The sequence below is a fragment of the Sander lucioperca genome, chromosome 17, assembly GCF_008315115.2.
Source record: "Sander lucioperca isolate FBNREF2018 chromosome 17, SLUC_FBN_1.2, whole genome shotgun sequence".
Taxonomy (NCBI): Eukaryota; Metazoa; Chordata; class Actinopteri; order Perciformes; family Percidae; genus Sander; species Sander lucioperca.
The window spans coordinates 22,990,135-23,007,644 of NC_050189.1; the positions used below are offsets into that span (position 1 = coordinate 22,990,135).

General features: G+C 38.2%; 1 protein-coding gene across 28 annotated transcripts in view; it reads right to left on the reverse strand.

Moving 5' to 3' along the window:
* The window catches only part of LOC116039897 (adhesion G protein-coupled receptor L3), a 219,730-nt gene continuing 202,220 nt past the window's right edge, over positions 1 to 17,510 (reverse strand). For 6 of the 28 annotated variants that reach the window (XM_035993765.1, XM_035993761.1, XM_035993764.1 and 3 more), the window contains 8 exons: positions 16,033 to 16,074; positions 14,205 to 14,231; positions 12,220 to 12,388; positions 11,926 to 12,051; positions 9,484 to 9,580; positions 5,532 to 5,657; positions 4,049 to 4,066; positions 1 to 2,704 (listed from right to left, as the gene is read on the reverse strand). In XM_035993765.1, coding sequence (XP_035849658.1) covers positions 1,755 to 2,704; positions 4,049 to 4,066; positions 5,532 to 5,657; positions 9,484 to 9,580; positions 11,926 to 12,051; positions 12,220 to 12,388; positions 14,205 to 14,231; positions 16,033 to 16,074 — 1,555 coding nt within the window. In that variant the 3' untranslated portion in view covers positions 1 to 1,754. Of the gene's footprint in view, positions 2,705 to 4,014; positions 4,067 to 5,531; positions 5,658 to 9,483; positions 9,581 to 11,925; positions 12,052 to 12,219; positions 12,389 to 14,204; positions 14,232 to 16,032; positions 16,075 to 17,510 lie in introns of all 28 variants that reach the window. The other 22 variants (XM_031285023.2, XM_031285031.2, XM_031285027.2 and 19 more) reach the window with 11 other exon arrangements.

Here is a 17,510-nt window from a genome sequence, read left to right on the forward strand (position 1 = left end):
TGATATTGAAATATTTATTACAGCTTATGAAATCATTGCTTCTATTGTAAAGCAGACCAGAGCATACACAGCACATCCACTGTTGCTGGGCCAAAATGTATTTGGCACTAAAATGGACAGAGGGCTAATGAGAGAATTTAACTGATATAAAAAAAAAAAAGGCTTGATCGTTCCATCATTTGGAGGTCCTTCGCTGTTATCCATATAAAAGAGTTCCAAGATCCAGACAAAACACCAGAACTTTTGTCATAGCTAAGTGATAAATCTTAATCAGTAATTTATTTGTTGGCAAACAAGTTTCACTGTTACAACAAATATTAGTTAAGAGGTCATTCAACTTGGAAACCATTACAAAAATGAATAAATAAGAAGCCATAATCATAGCCAATAATAAAAACTGTGCCACTAAACGTACTTCCATTCTCCAATGTATTACTGTTTATTTAAACAAATAAATAAATATATTTTCTCCTCGAAGAAAAAAACAAAACAAAAACACTTCCAGTTTTTTCTCACTCCAAAAGCTTTTTCTTTAATAAGTAAAACAACCATCTTTCCTTTTTTGTACCTAGTGCTCATCAATGTTCAATTTGTTCTCTTTCTGAGAAGCAAAAGCGCTTTCGAAAGCCAATAGTGATGCACAATGCACTATGCACCTTTCTGAGGGACACCTCATGATTAACTTGGACTTATTCTGTCTCCTTGACGATCTGTGAATCAGAGCTCTGCTATCTACACAGTAAAAAAAAGGGAAAAGAAATCAAATGGAAACAGAAAATAGACCTGAAAACAATGATGAATATGCAGCACAAAAATGCGTGTTTTGTTGTGATATCTTTTGTGTTATTTGCTTCTATTTAGATCATCATTTCTTGGAAAGTGATAAAAGAGGAAAACAAAAAACAGACCGGTACCAGAAACGGAGAAAGGCCAGCACAACTGAACAAAATTGCTCCTAACCACTACATTTACAGAGACAAAGGGTTTGTTCGGAACAAAAAAGCATACTATTGTGTGCAATGCTAGTTATCTGTACAATTACATAGAAATATCTCATAATTCTCTTTATTAGTTTTTTTCTCCCTCTTTTAACAACTGTTATTACAGTAAAATGAAAGAAAAAAAGAACAGCTATGCTTGAAAGCATACTATCAATAATTCCTTCATGGTAATTGTTCAAAATGTGTTTGTGTTGTTTTTTTAGTTTTTGTCTTTTTTCCATTGAAGGGTCACTTCAGCAAACAAAATGTGCTGCAACGCACCAAAGAGGAAGAAAATCTTTCAAAAAGTCAATATAGATACAGAAGTATAATAAAATAGTCCTTTTTTTTTAAATTTCCCATTTATTCTGGTAAAGTCTGTAGTTTAGACTTGTATAGTTTGGGACTATGTAGTTCATTTTGACTGTCAGACTACACCTCTGAGACCTAAAAATCTGTGTGAGTAATTGTCTCTTTTCACACTGAGACAAAACACGCCAAACCACACAGGGTTGGAGGGTGGGGGGAACACAACATCAACAGATTCCCGCAATGTTTAACCAAATATAGTCACATATGAGCCCCCATACATAGCAATCATTATCCTGTTTGTGGTCAGCAACAGCGAGAGTACAGCCATTTGCTCTGCCTCAGTCTTCGGTACACAGAATAAAAAGAAGGGCTACCACTGCCAACGACTGATGGAACAACGGGACAAGGGGAAGAGGACTACGGTAATAGGAGGGACACTGGAGGAGCGGGAGGATGTTGGGCCTATAGGCTAGTGACTAGGTGCGAGGGCTCCGGCTGGGCCTCTTCTGGAGATAGATCCTCTTTGTTTGGGGGCACGATGAATCCGTCACTGCTGCCCCGTCCTAGCTGGTAGTAGGAGTGCAGCTGATGGAGGTGGTTACGTGAACCCAAGTTGGGCATGCTCTTGTAGTAAACGTCGTCCGAGATGTCCTCTGGGCTCTTGGTGTCCCCCCCGTCCTTGGAGCCGTCAGCAGATTCTGCAGACACGTCGGGCAGGCCGGGCAGCATGGGCATACTGGTATAGAGGGAGTCTCTCTGGTGGTTGTGCCTGGGGGACGAGGCCTCGTCATCGGTGTGCTCATTAGTAAGTAAGGGAAAGAAACTTTCGCTGTTCTCCTGGGGGATCCTCCTTCGAGACGAGGAGGAAGTGGTGGCGGACGAGAAGGGGTGGTGGGGCAGTGGAAGGGGCGGCGGTGCTGACTGGTGGAGGTGATTGTTAAGGTTGTCCACCGCCTGCAGTGACGGGGGTGGTCTTTGAGGTAACAGCGGGGCATTAGACTCCTCACGGATTAACTCCAGGCCCAGGCCTTCGTCGTGGTGTGGACCAAAGGTGGAGTGGTCATCCAGGCTCAGCGCCACATTCATGCCTATCCCCACTCCCAAGCCCATCCCGTAGCCACTGTCCTTGCCACCGTTGCTAACATTATTGACCAGCTTATTCATAAGGTTCCGGTTCTGCTCAGTTGAGCGCTCATGGGAATTGTTGAGGTAGGAGGGGATATAATTGGAGGTGAGCTCTTTCAGGATCTTCTTTTCCAGGGTGGTCTCCTTGTGGTTATAACCCCGATCAATGATCTGGACGCAGTCACTCATGTACTCAGCGCTGGCGATGCTGTAGCTGTTGCCATGGTTACCATTCAGTGGTAGAGTATCCATGACACTTGTATCCCGGGCATTGTTCAGGATTCCCTCTGGAATGACAAACATGGGTTGGGTTGGGGGGTAGAGTGGGCGAATGAGAAGGGTGAAATCTGATGGGATATAATTGCCACAGCTAAATGTCAGCCATTTTTACAAACACAAATAACACCAATCAAAAACTGTGGCCCTTTTATTCTGAAATATGCCCTGACCCTCAAGCACTCTCAGCACCTAATGTCACTGACAATTCTATAAAGTGCACTTTGTAGAAATGAAGACTCTAGAGCATTTGGATTAGGTAAAACATATAGCATTAAACATTAAAAGCCTGCATACTGCAAATATTAACATCATACACACTTACCTTGTTAAAAAAATAACATTTTTTTAAGACCAAATTTCACTTCTCATTAAACTGTATAGATTATTCTATGGCAGTGATGAAAACACTGATATATATGACATGCAACAACACAAAGCTCAAGCACAGAACAAAAACATAAAGGTTATGCACTAAATTGAGCAAACAAAGACAAAAATTATAGCCATGCATTTAACACTTAAAGTGACCACAAACCAGCTGTAAATTTGGAGCCCAGCCATATTGTCCCATATGAGCATTGCAATGTTGTAATACTGGAAGAAATTATTTAGTCATGTTTGCTTTGTCCATGTGAACAGAACTAGCCCTCTCTCTAGACATGGATTAGTTAAAACATTTCAGAATCAACCCACACTGGAGGAAAGGATACTTTCTGTTCTCTCTGTAGCGTGGACATCTAACATATTTTATCAGTTTGACCAAGTCTATGCAGCATCAAAGCAACATGTTTGGCCATAATTCAAACTACATCAGACAAGGCTATCCAGCTTGTTAGAAGTGTCAAGCCTACAAATTTGACCTCTTGAAAATTTGACAAGATTAATTTCTGAGTCTTTCAAAAAGTAAATTAGCTTGATCAAAGTACAGTAAAAAGAAAAAGAAAAAAAGTGCATTAACAAAGGCACAATATTCACTGAAGAATACAGATCAATTTGTATTGATGTGTCTTATGAAATGTTGAGTTGAGTCTAAATATTGACTGTAATTCCATTAGCTTATTTAGAGTGTGATACCAAATGGGCCAATGTATATTTGCCTGTAAGAAGCAGCAAATGCCTCACTTTTTTTTTTTTACATCAACTAGTGCAAACTACAGTAAGCAGTGGAAATCAGGATGAGATCTAAACTGTTTTTTGCAGGTCTATTTGAAATGGTGAAGACCTTTGTCATAAAAGAATGCTATTACTTCCAAAGGGAATGACATTTTGTTTTCATTACCCTTTTGTCAGAAAAGAAAGTAAAGCCAAAGTCAATTACATTTGATAAGCAATGTTTAGTTTGACTCCCATACTTGTCTCTCTGTAGGGCTCTTTTAGGGACAGCATGAGGGGAAGGAAAGAAGAAAAGAAAACACAATAAGCATAACAGTGACAGGTAGAAGAGAAATGTGCACATACAGTATGCTGATGACGCATCAAGAAAATGTTTTTGGAATGCAATCGTTTTATGTCACCATGCAGATTTTGCGTACCCATAGAAAGAACCACAATCAAATCAAGTATTAACAAATATAAAGGGAAAGACGTTTTGCTATAACCGTTTGAAGAATCCTTGGGGTAAAACATGGCAGCGGTACTTGAGCCTCAAATGCACCAGTAAATCTTTTGTTGCATTAGCATTTTCATCCTTCTAGATATTTCTTTTACATCTATGGCAAGTAAGTGAATTATAGCCCTCTGTCAGAGCTCCGATGCAGTACTTGTATTGCATACATAAATTATCCCCTGATCAAAGCTCTCTGTGAGTTTTTATCTCATTTTTACACGGGTTTCTCAGTTTTACAGACTCACAAAGTTACAGTGATCTCATATTGACTGCCCAGAGTTGGAATAAAATAACAGCTCTGCACGGGAAAAAAAGCATTTCAGTAGTCAGACTAATCCCAGACTAAAGTGGATTTCTTGTTGGCTGATCACGAGGGTTTTCTAATACTTAGTTCCAATATTTGTATTGATGTTATAGTCAAAGACCAATATGTTTAAGTTACTTCACAATTAAAGGTTTCAAGTTAAAGGGCAATTTAGTCATTGAAGGAGGCGGGAAACTGAACAATGTATGTCTTAAAATTAGGAAATTATATTCATGAAAACATGAAAACACTAAAATACTCAAATGAATGGCAATCCTCATGTTTGCTCTTAAGACTATTATTTTCTATGCAATAGAAATGAATTGCATTTTAAATTTAAATATCAGATTCAGTTACATTTATCGCGAACAACAATGTCTGACAATACAACAGCAGCATAAAAAGAAAGAAATGCTAAGACTAAAAACAGAGAGACAGAAGACATGGCACACAAGCTGTACTGACAACATTAGAGCACATTTAAAATAAATGACTGGGGATGTATCCGGCTCCCTACGGGCACCCATTCTTGATTTTTACAATGTCTATGTCGGCCAAAGAGCCATGCATGAGTGTAACTTGTGTAACCGAATTGCAAGCCCTGACCAGAAGCCAGGACACACCCCAATGAAAAACCCCAAAGCAGAACAAACCTGTAGGATTTCTGTGAAAAAGCTTTAGTTTGTTCAATGCTAACACACAACATTTAGAGCAGTGTTTTTTTTAATCAAAGCCCTGTAAAAACCCTCAAGGGTGAGCACTGGCATTTTAGCTTAGTGCAAGTCCATTACTTTTAACTCTCCAATCATAAAGTTGCTTTCTGTTCCTTGGCAGGAACAAAGCCACCTCACAGTTTCCCCAGGACCAGACATGAAAAAACACTGCCCTAGCCACAATGTTAAAGAATGAAAAGAAGCTAGCACACCTTGTGTGTTGTACATGCCCAGAGGGTTGTTATAGACTGCCGATTCCCCAAGCAATGTATTATAGGGATTGTTAGTGCCATGAGGACGTAGGAGTGCATTAGGTATAAGATGGTTAGCCATAGCCCCTGGAGCAGCCAGAAAGAGACAGAGTGAGGCAGAAAAAAAACAGAAGAGAATAACAGCGGAGAGACAGAAAAAAGGTAGGTGGGTAGATAAATTGAGATATAGATAGAGAGAAGGAGAGAGAACATACATATCAGTTGGGCAGATGCAGCTGAGCTATGACAGCCATTAACATCCAAATGATCACATGATCATTAATGTGAGGGGTTTTGCTACATGAAAGTGGCAGAGCTGAACTGACATGGCTAATGGGGCCGATGGAAAGTGTGGTAATTGTATTGTTAATGCCGGCCATTAGTGTTAAGCCTGTTTTTGTGCTCCACAATCAGGCAGCATACTCGTGTTAACAAACAAATTACAAAAGCACCGACATGGCCAACACAACACATGTACATGTACTGTTACATTAGACTCTAACAGGACAAAATACAATAATCACTCAGGACACTGTTTGGTCTTTGAGGCTGAAGTAATAAATAAAAAAAGAAAGTGCTCCGAATTCATTTAATTGACTGTTCGCTCAACACCTTCCCTTAACAGAGATTGCAATGATTAACAATGGTAACTAAGAATGGCATGCCTGTCAAGCTTCAGATTTCTTCACATGAGGAAGCGGTGTGCATGGGGCTACTCTTCATTTATTGTTCATTTCATTTGAACAATTTTTTTTTCAACCTTTCAAAGACCAAGAACACAGGAGCAAAAATCATTGCAAAGAAAAAATTAAAGTTATTTTTTTGCTTTGCTCTGACGTGTGATGCAATCGTTAACATAGCTTAGCTAACTAGCTACAGTAGTAACCCAGTGTTATTCCCAAGGCCAAGGAGAACAATATTGACTAACTACATTAGTATATGGGTTTACAGTACAGGTTACGTGAAAAAAAAAATCTCAGTTCTCGAGCATAAGGACTGTGTAGTATTTTCCCAATGTGTGGAAGCAGGTCCTGGATGCTATCAGAGTGTAGGCTAACGTTAGTGGTTCTTTATTCAATTGCTAACTCCACGAGATCGCGTTACATGTATGGATACATGTATCTTAGTTTTCCTATTCTTTTCAACCAACTCATGAAGCTAAGCTTAGTTGAGCTAGCTAGCTACAGCTAATACAACTCTGAGTGGTAAATCTGTCACCGTTATCATCTTAACTGCATATGTGCTGTAACAGTACATTATTATTATTGTTTGTGGTATTGCCGATCTTATGAACTGAAAAGGGATATTTTTCTTCAAAGAGCAAAATTCACATTTTTTTCTAATTCTCTGCTGAAATAACCTCTGCATAAGGGCTCCCTTAGGTCAGGATGGTCACTACTTTGCTCCAACCTCGTCTCCTTTGCACAAACAGAACAGAGGCTCATTTTCTTTTTATGCAATGCTTGCCCTCAGGTACTTGCTGCCAGGATCTTGCCCAGATGACTCATCAGTTTCCCAACAACATAGTACCACACCAAAGCAACTGTCACAGTCTGAGCCCGGTGATTAGCAGCAGGTTTGATGGCTGCAATCTTAAACATGAATGGTGCAGATTCCCTGATGTTTTTTCTTTTCTTTTTCTTGTTGATAAAAATAATTTATTTTCAAGTGTTTGAGTACATTATGCGTAATATCAATTACACTGAAGACATTCACATTCATTTCCTGTTTACAAGATTTTTTCCCGCCCCACTGCATGATATGGTGCTATTGTTTTTAAAGCAGCAAATTCAAGATTTATGAGGGCAATATGCCAGAGCGGGTAAACATCTTTTAACTGAGGTACGAATACACAGCCATTAGATCCTCTGGCAGAGTGCACTGTTCTTTTCTAATGCTCTGAATCTGTCAAACCAATGGAGAAAGATTTTTTTTTTTATATTCTTATGACTCTCCCTATCTTTTTTAAAAAGTTGGTCTTTTTTAAGGGGTTTCTTATTGCAGAAATATTTTCTATTTTGGAAGACTCTCCTTAATAAAATTTTAAAAATAATTACAGTATTGCTTATTTAGGCTCATCTTTCAGCATTGATCTAATTTTTAGTTTAAGTTTAGTATTAACTAGGCATATTATGATCATCAAAATGTTTTAATAAAAAAAACAGTAATTAGTTTTTTCTGTTGCTGCTTGCCCCAATTACAGTGTATTCCATAAATACCAGCCCCTTTTGAATTCAGAGACAGTGTCTGTGTGTCTGTGTTTGATAAATTGGACAATTTCTACAACCGAAATGATTGTGTGGTGCAATAATCCCCAATGCTGGGATAAATTGAACATGCAACGCTATCAAGACGATTGCATGACTCTGCTCTCGAGAGAAGTGTCAGCTGCAAGCTCGCTCTCAGGTGCGAAGGAGGGAGAAGCCAGGGTGTGGAGATTCAAAATACAAATCGGCAAGAAATATTCGCTCTTCAACTCATAATTCCTTAATAACAACATGGGAACAGCCACACATCAGTGCAATTCTATTTGCATCTGTTCCTTATGATACTTGTGATGGTGGAACACAATTCCAGTTGCTTGTGAGTGTTGTCTCTATCAGATCCAGCCTAGTAAGAAGCCAGGCGTATACATTTGCGTTAATAATTTCTAGGTCTGCCTTTTGCTCTAATGGAAGATCCTTGTACGCTTTTCTTCAACTCCCGACCCACAGGCCCACCTCCCACCCAAATTCAGCCTCTTCACAATGGATAAAGGCTGTGTCTGTTGATGGTGCTAAGCTGAGTGCCTAATTATTGAGATCTTGACACTTCCTCCCTGTGTCGAACATTAATCCATCATTGTAACTATGCATTAGTGTCGACGCAAGCAGGCGCCCAGAGTGAACTTAGAGAGCAAGCAGTGTGGAACCCGATCCCTCTATCAAGAGATGCGGTTAGTGGGCAGAGTGTTAGGGATGGATGCCAGCCAGGGCGGTATTTGCCACTATGTTAGATGTAGTCTGGTATCTATTTTTTTTGTTTACCTGAGAGACTACAAAGTTAACTGTATTCACTGCGTCGCTGTCAAATGCATTATGGTAAAATACTTTTTATTAATGTTTTTCTGAAAGGGAATACCACTGAATTGATTTTAGGTTGTTTTGCAGCACTTTTCCTGAGAGTATGCCCAGTTTCACTTTCAAGGTTTTTGCAGTCAGAGTTGCATTGCTTGACGGGAGGGGGAGGAATAAAATATAGAGGTAACTTTATCACTTTATCAAATGCCCCAAAACTAGAATTTTCATAAACAAGTTGATATGATGACATTTACTTAATTGCATATGGTTTTTTATTTTGATTAAATGAAATCACATTGTTTTTGTAGACTCCTTAAGACTCTATATTTTTTAATTACTAAAATGTAGAAATGATTTGTTTATGCTTCAAAATAAATACATTATAAACAATTTTCTTCAGCAGAATGACACCAAAGAAGGATTTTATCCTTTCAATCTCTGCCTTGTATTCACAATCACGTTCTCTTCTATCCAGGCTGCTGACAAAAGCAGTTCTGATGCATTTCATTTATCATATTTAAGAATGTGCTTCATTATTTGGTGATTATTAACAGTTGAGTAGAAGATGTGTTTTTTACTTGTATTTCTAATCATTTGGAGTATCTGAGTCAAACAATTGTGAAACAAGTGATTTACCTTGACTCAAGGTTTGTGATTGAAAGCTTTGCTTGTCAAAGAAAAGGGTTTTGATACTTTGATACAAAAGTCTTTGCTTCCCATTAAATGGAAAGTGACTAACTAAAAATCAAGAAATGAGTGAAGCTTCTGTGAAAAACTATCTTGTATTAGTCATAAAGTCTAAGGCCAGTGTATTGATAGTCATTTAAGTTCATATTTGCTGCTGGACCAAGTACCTCTGTTGAGTGATGCAGAGCTGTTGATGTCGCCGGTCATAAAAGAGGACTCTGACTGTTTTCTGACTGTGTCATTCCACATTCGACGGATGCGGCTCTGCAAAGAAAAACAGCATGTCAAAACCCATTACAATATTCACTCTGAACACTGTAAGTAATTCAGCTAAAAAGTCAAAGTCTGCACATGGAGGATGACTTAAAGAGCATCATTGTATAAAAGTTCTATTTCAAGCATACAATTACCTTTTTAATATATATATATATTTTAGGGGTGTAAAAAAAAATTGATACACTTGAGTAAGAATGTATCGATTTTCAAAAACACAATATCTTTTTTTTTTTAAATTTATTTTTAGTTTACATGCAAAAATATTCATGTAAGACAGTGGTTTATGTTGTGTTTAAACCCCATACTGCTAGATGGCTATGCTGAGACATGCCACTAGTGTCCTCGCCTAACAGTGCCTAGCACTGCCTGACTTTAGAAGCTAACAATGTAGCTATGGCTGAACTTTGGCCTACTTTAGCATATACAAATTTGCTCACTAAGAACCTGTGAACCACAATCCCAAACTGGCAGTTAGATTGTATGTGTACTGAATTGTTTACCTAAAATAAAGTTCTTTGACTTTTATGAACATCATGTCTTTTTTAAAATATTAGTTTTTCTAAAATTATACTTTTAAAATAATCCCAATATATTGCCTCACGCACAGTATCGAAATATATTGCAATATACTGAATCGTGACCCATGTATCGTGATACGCATCGTATCGCCAGATTCTTCTAATATATATATATATATATAAAAGAGACAATCAGCTTTTTAATCAATTGTGTAAGCCATGAAACATGTCAGCTGTGGGGATAAGAAACCTCCAATAAAGATGAGCACTAGTACTGGGATAGGTGAAGTCAATAATAAAGTCATCAGTCAAGCTCTTCGAATCAGTGTCTCAGATTTCAAAGGCTCAATCCAAGAGGGTTCATGCTGGTTAATTATGATACAGTCCCATGGGCTGTTGCACAAGCTAAGGGTCTGGGTATCCAACCACAGAGCTGACTACTGTGCCAGAGGGGCTTGGCAAAGGATTTCAGATGAATACATAACAGATTTGGTGATGGTGAAAAGAAAATTATGTGTAAAATATTTTGTAATAAAATGCTTTACTTAAAGGATAATTCCAGGTTATTACAACCAAGGTCCTATTTTCGTGGGTTTTGGTCAACATTCCTATCATCAATAACAACATTGCACTGAACTATCATCTTTACACTGCCAACACAGCGATGTGGTGTGAACCACATGCAAAATATTACATAATAGCAGGGTCCAAGCTAAAAAATGAGGGGACAGGTTTAATAATAAAGTCATGCAACGAAGTATGCATGTTTTTCTGTGATTGCACCTTAGACAGGTTTCAGCTTAATTTAGTCATTGCCATCATCATTAACTAAATTTGGAGCGTGTCACAAAAAGTGTCACAGCACCTCACTTAATCTCTCCCTGAAATTCTCCATTTACTGTGATTGATTGATACTACGATCGTATTAACATATTGTTTGGCATGTTGTCCGCAGCACTGGATACACAGATGGGTTTAAAAATGACAATTTTTGGACAGATAAAAACTTGAACCATTCATAGCCAGTGGGTTCGAATGTACTTTGCTGATTGCACATTCATTTAGAAGCCTCAGAGTAAGCAATAACCAAGCACGTCTTTCTGAGTTTCCATTCCTGTCTGGCATGAGGTTAGAGCCATCTTGTCAAAGCACTGTGTATAATTAAACGCTTTGATCTGTGTGCAGAATGCAGCTTGTATCGTGGGTTGCCACTGCATGCTTGACTCTAAGGACTATTTATAACTGAACACTGGAAGGAAATCACAATCTTTAGAATATGGATATGATGTTCAATTACAGTGTATCATGGCAATTCATCCTATACTTCATGTCAATGTGGGAGGAATCCATTAACTATTCTGTTTACAAGGAGACAGAAGTAATATATTTTGGCAGAGAAATTCAAATCTGCATTCGTGAGCGTGAACAAATTCCTAACAAAGCTCAAGCCAATACTTTAGTCAGTGTCGCTGCACAAATGTGCAGCCTGCTCCAGTGAAAATAAATTGCAGACTGACTTCATGTACTTAGAAAATGTTTAGCTCAACAAGCACTACATTTTCCTGCTATCACTTTCAAACAAGGACATATGATGTACTTTGTTGCAATCTATCACGCGTACCTACACAGTCACCTTTAAAATCTTTTCTCATTAGTTTTGTAAGGAGGTAAACATCTGTGTAATGTCACAGATTGTTATTTAGGAATAAGTCACCCTCACTTCTAGCTACGCAGACTGACTACTTAAAGATAAAAGTGCAGCAAATCAAGAATGTAAAGAAAGAAAAGAAAGGGGAGAATGAGAAGTCGTGCCACCTGTGAGCCTGTCGAGTAACGTCCTGGAGCACGAGAGGCGGTGCCTTTTCCTGAGCCGATGGAGCTGTCCACACTTTTGCCACTGCAGCAGTGAGTACGCAGGCATTTTCCATACTCCTTACGCACCTGTAGGAAATAAAAGCACAGGTACAGCACATGCAAGCTAACCATTAGACCAAATCCAAAGGTAACAATCTCATACTTGGCACATTTGATTATGCTTTTCGGGCCTATTTGCCAAAGCATGAATTTAATATTTGCAGTCAAATGACGTCCCATTCCCACAGCACATACCTTCTTCTGCAGCACACAGTGAAAGATGAAGATGAACATTCCCTGCAGGGAGTTGAAGATGGTGAACAGGTAGGCCATGACCACCGTGCTCTCGTTGACATACATCAGGCCAAAGGCCCAGGTCAGGCCCAGCAGACATAGCAAGGCAATGGCCCCAATCACCCATGATCTGAAATACAAACAAACAGCCATGTTACAAACCATTTGACAAAGTTAGTGTGGTTAGTGCTTTCAAACTAGTTTTGAATTTATGAGAAGCAGGGTCAATTGTACCAATACAATGTTTTTTGACAATAAATGGAGGTTAAAAGCCATAACTGAAGTAGGTGCTACTAAAAATATTCAAACAATGAGCAATTCAAGGTATCATTTAATTCACAGTTTTCAAGGTTTTCCTATGAGAGGGAGAAAAGGCACAACAATGAAGAGGGGAAAGAAATTGATGAGAAATGACAATGGATTTAATTTTCATTTCTGTTTCCGTCCTTGTCTTTGCTACCTGTTCCTTTTCTTTATTTGCATTCTTTCCAGCGATGCCATTGACTATTTGAAAAGTCATAGATTATCATAAAATTGCAGATTCATACATACAAAAATTGGAGGTCTGTATAAATGGTAGGGTAACAAATATGTCATTTTCATTAGAAGACTATTTACATGAGTACATTGTATGTTGAATTATATTACTCATACTCAAACTGAAAGGTTGGACTGAGATAAATGCCCTTGAAAACACAGTCTATTAAGAATGAAGGGCTCTACCTTCATGCGGGCACACTATGCAGAGAAGTGGCAAATTTTCTTCCCCTGCACCCTTTTGTTATTTTGGTGACTCCCTGTGTGGCGCAGTAGACGAGGCAGAGTGAAGATTAATATCTGATTGTTGCCAGCATCTGTCATCGACAACAGTTTGCATGTATGAAGTTCTTCCCTGAGTTGATTAAATCGTTTCACAGCCACTTGAAGGAGGCAGTTTTGTTTTCCTTCTGCAGCCTCTAATTTGAGTGGCACACATTGTCAAAGCACAATTATGAACACCAGAAAAATATCCTGGATTAAGTATTTCGTAAACAATACATCAATGTCTAAAATAATGGCAAACTTCTCTGCTGTTGTGTACCTGAGTGGTTGGTTATATCTCGGTATTCTAGCTTCTAGGTTTATGCAATCCGAGTGAGCAGAGATGTTGAGAGGTGGAGGCATTCTTAGGATGTCAGTCTACAGCTGCTATGCACAACACGATGTGGTAGATCACAATCATGGCTGGTCATTTAACTGTTATGGTTAGATTTCACAGCAGGGGGAAAACTCATGCATGCTGTCTTGCTTACCACTAATTTATTTCATGCAACATTTCAGTCTTAACCTTATTAAGTCTTTTCTAAGGAGTGCACCTTTTTTGTTATTTGTGGATGTTATTTATAACTGCAAATGTGGTTATTCTAAGGCTTATTAACTAGAAATTCTGCATCAAAATAGTGACTGCCAGGCATTCAACAAGTACAGAAATATGAATTTACTCTGCTATAACTCAGATTAAAAACGGTTTATTCATTACTTTTAGCTAACTGCTTCAACCATTTATCTATAAATTTCAGGTATTTCAATAATGTATCCTTTGCTTGTAGCTAACTATGTCATTCATATTTCCAAATTGGATGCAGATAGGGCAAAAAGGACTGACAACTGACAAATCTGAGTGCCATATCTACATTACAGTACTAATATTTCTATAGAATGCACTTTGAAGACACAGGTGCCATTTAGAACTAATCTTGCTTGTCACATCTGTGGGCCATGTATATCTAAGACAGGAGTGCTGTGTGCACACTAATGCCGCCTTCAACATGACTGAGTACTCCACAATAAATCATGTTAATGATTCAGAGAGGCACCTAGATGGATTTGAGTGCAGATTTGTTCATTTGGAGGAGCAAATGAAAGATGGCATTATGGGAAAAAGGGCCCTTCTAATTTTGTCTTACTTGATCTTAGGTTCATAATCCTGATAGCTGAGTGAAATGACAAGAACAAAACAACAAGAGAAAATAGGCAGAAATAAATCAAGTCACATAACAAAGAGATGGAGGGGTGTAATCCAAAATGTGTGGCCATACATACAGTGTACAAATTTAGACATTAAGAGGGAAACAATACACCAACAAGGAAGATGGCTTGTTTTGGCTGTGGAGATTAAAGCTCCATTCACAGCATCCACATCCAAACATCAAGGCCAGACATTCATACATTTTGGGAAGGGATTTGTTCGTGATGTACCTGTGATAACCATAATTATCTGGTTCACTGAAGTATCTAGCTACCCTCATAAATGCTGGCAGACCTTCACATTTAAGCTGTTATAAATGGGCCAGGTGTGCGGCAAAATAAATGATTTATGAATTCACCAGGGCAACCATTAAACATAATTTTCCCAGGGCTGTCTTAATGACCTGGCGGGAGAGGTACTTCATCAAGGCGACTGCCCCCGGAATGAACACAGAAACACAAGCAGTGGGCACAAAGAGAACTAAATATTGTCCTCTAACTAGTAGTTTTGTTCGACGAGTGGTTTATGATAGAGACACAAGAGGTCATAAAAAATGCGTCCAAGAGGACAGGATATGAAGAGGCTACGACTCATATCGCACACGGCTTATCTTCTTCTGGAGTTATCAGATAAAAGTAAGGGGATGAATTTGAGAGCTGCATGGTAGGAGCCTTGAGGCAAAACTTCAGAGACTGCATAACAGTCACTGAAAAGCATAACAGCTCACTTACAAATGAAAAGGGTGCATTTTAGTTGAGTTTTATCCTGTCCTGACTGTTGCATGCCTGAATGCTATAAATACAATAACAGATACCAAACTTTCAGTTCATATTTCTGGCATCATTAAGCTCAAAATTGTTTACGTTTAGTGTAGTATTTGGCAAGGCAAATCAGATCATTTAGGAACACAATTTGTATTTTAATCAAAATTGAAAACATTGAATATAGCATCTAAGCAGTATACAGTAAGTAATTCAGCTCTAATGTGCTTGTCAGAAAGCCATTTTCATTTGAATGGTTGTGGCATATATAGATATACTATCCATCTCTAAGAGGGCTGCAGCAGAGCACTTTGAGGCTTTCGAAGCACAAAAAAGACAGAGAAGCGTTACTGTGCTAATCGTTAAGAAGAAATGCCAAAAATGAGCAATTTTTCAAAAACAACTACTTCAGACTGCGGCATCAAATTACCACCAATTTCCATTAAAATGGCTTAATTTGCAGAGATGCCATTCATTGCAATGTTCCATATCATTTATATATGAGATTGCAATAGGTCAATTCAACCTGTTTCAAATATGTATAAAGTCATTTCATAGGCTGTTCTGGGAGTTATGTGATCAACCTGACAGGATGTTAATTATTCAACCAAAGGTATGCTTAAAACGTGTTAAAGACATCAATAGTTCAAAGTTTTAGATGTTGGCATAGACGTTTTTTAATCTTTGAAATTATCGTTAGAATATTTCATTGAAGTTTTGAGTTTAGTTTCTTATCGGCATGGTGAGGAAGCTACGCAAGTCAAAAGTCAAACTTTATTTATTTATTTATTTTATAAATGTCCAGTCCATCATGTTCTAAATATGCCTCATTCAGAAGCAAGTTTGGTATTTAAAGACACAATGGTGCAAAAGTCATGTTGTAATCCATGAATCCCAGGGCAGTCGCAGTGGCTGTCTCCATTATGGGGTGAGGAGGGGAAAAAACACATCAAATACAACATCAATTCTATTCTACATCCTCTACTGAGAAATGGTGCATCTTACCAGTGCCATTCTACAATAACACATCCATCATAATAACGGTAGCTAAAATGAAGAGGAAAAGAAAAATGGAAGATGAAAAACAGAAAGATGTTAAAGATAAACACAGCCTAAGATAAAAAAATAAGAGCAGGATGTGAGTGCTAACCATAAGAAGAAAAGAAGGGAGGGAGAAAGAGATACACAGCGAAAAAGATGAAACATTCATATTAAAACAAGGCAGCATGATGAAATCTGAACATAAAACATGACATCAAACCATAAAAAGGAATCAAATGGCACAAAGATAAGAAAAAACAAGACACACCTCATTAAACTGAGCTAAATTGACTTAATTAACCCGTGGTATCATCATCATTAAACCAGTTCACCTTGATAACTCGAAGAAAAGGAAAGGAAGGCAATAATGGATCTGACTGACTCAGTTATAATAGTAAGAACTACATTGAATGTTACACCAAATTGGACAAACATCTGGCTTTGATATGTTACTGTGTTAAGAGAAACAAGGATCAAATAAATGTTATCCATGTTAAAAACAGAAACCTATTACTGCTTGTTTATGATGAAACAGAAGCACCCTGGCTATGGCAGGCTATGTTTGGCTTCTGAATCTGTGCAGTTGTGTGTTGAGGGTCTTGACTTAAAAACTGTGTCAGATGAATGAGGTTCATACCATTTTTTTCAATGGTCATCTGAAACACTGTGGACTGTTTTCCAAGTCAGTAAGACTTTGGGGTGAGGAGGTCAGTTGTTTGGTACATTATGGGAGGCCAGTGTAATAAATCATAAGACACTGAGAACTCCAGCAGTCAATATTTTTCTGCAGAAGTAAATGTGCAATGTATCTTGCGGTACCAAATAAGGGTAACATACAGAAATGGATAGGAAAAAGGTGATCTAGAAAAGTAATACAGTAATTTAGATCAGTTGCTCAATGTACCTGCTGTTCTGGTCCAGTTGTGCTCTGGAGCTGTATCATAGTGCTCTGCTAAGCAAAATATTTCCAAACAGTATATAAGCAAGAGAGCTAGTCAAAGGGCTGCAGGTAGTCTGCCTGTATTTCCGCCAGTGTTTGAACAACGGCTTGTGTGTAATTCATAAGCGAATGTTTGAGATTGGGGTTATGTATTAGTTTGTACAACGTGCACATGCATCTGACACTCAATTGTGTTGGATTCTAATACCAGATCTGCTGCTGATAAGAATACACACCATGAACAGAGTCCTAACAGTGTTTTCATAGGATAGTAATGCATAGGAAATGCCATGTATACCAATATTCAAAGTGGTCGGTCAAAAAAAAACAACAAAAAAAAGAAAAAAAAAAAAGCACAGTAAAACACCAAAATGCACTCCAGCAGAGCAAGATGGCGACGACCAAAATGCAAACTCCTGGCTTCAAAATAGCAGTCCACAAACCCTTGGGTGACATCACTGATGCTACATCCATTCTTTATATACAGTCTATGGTTATAACT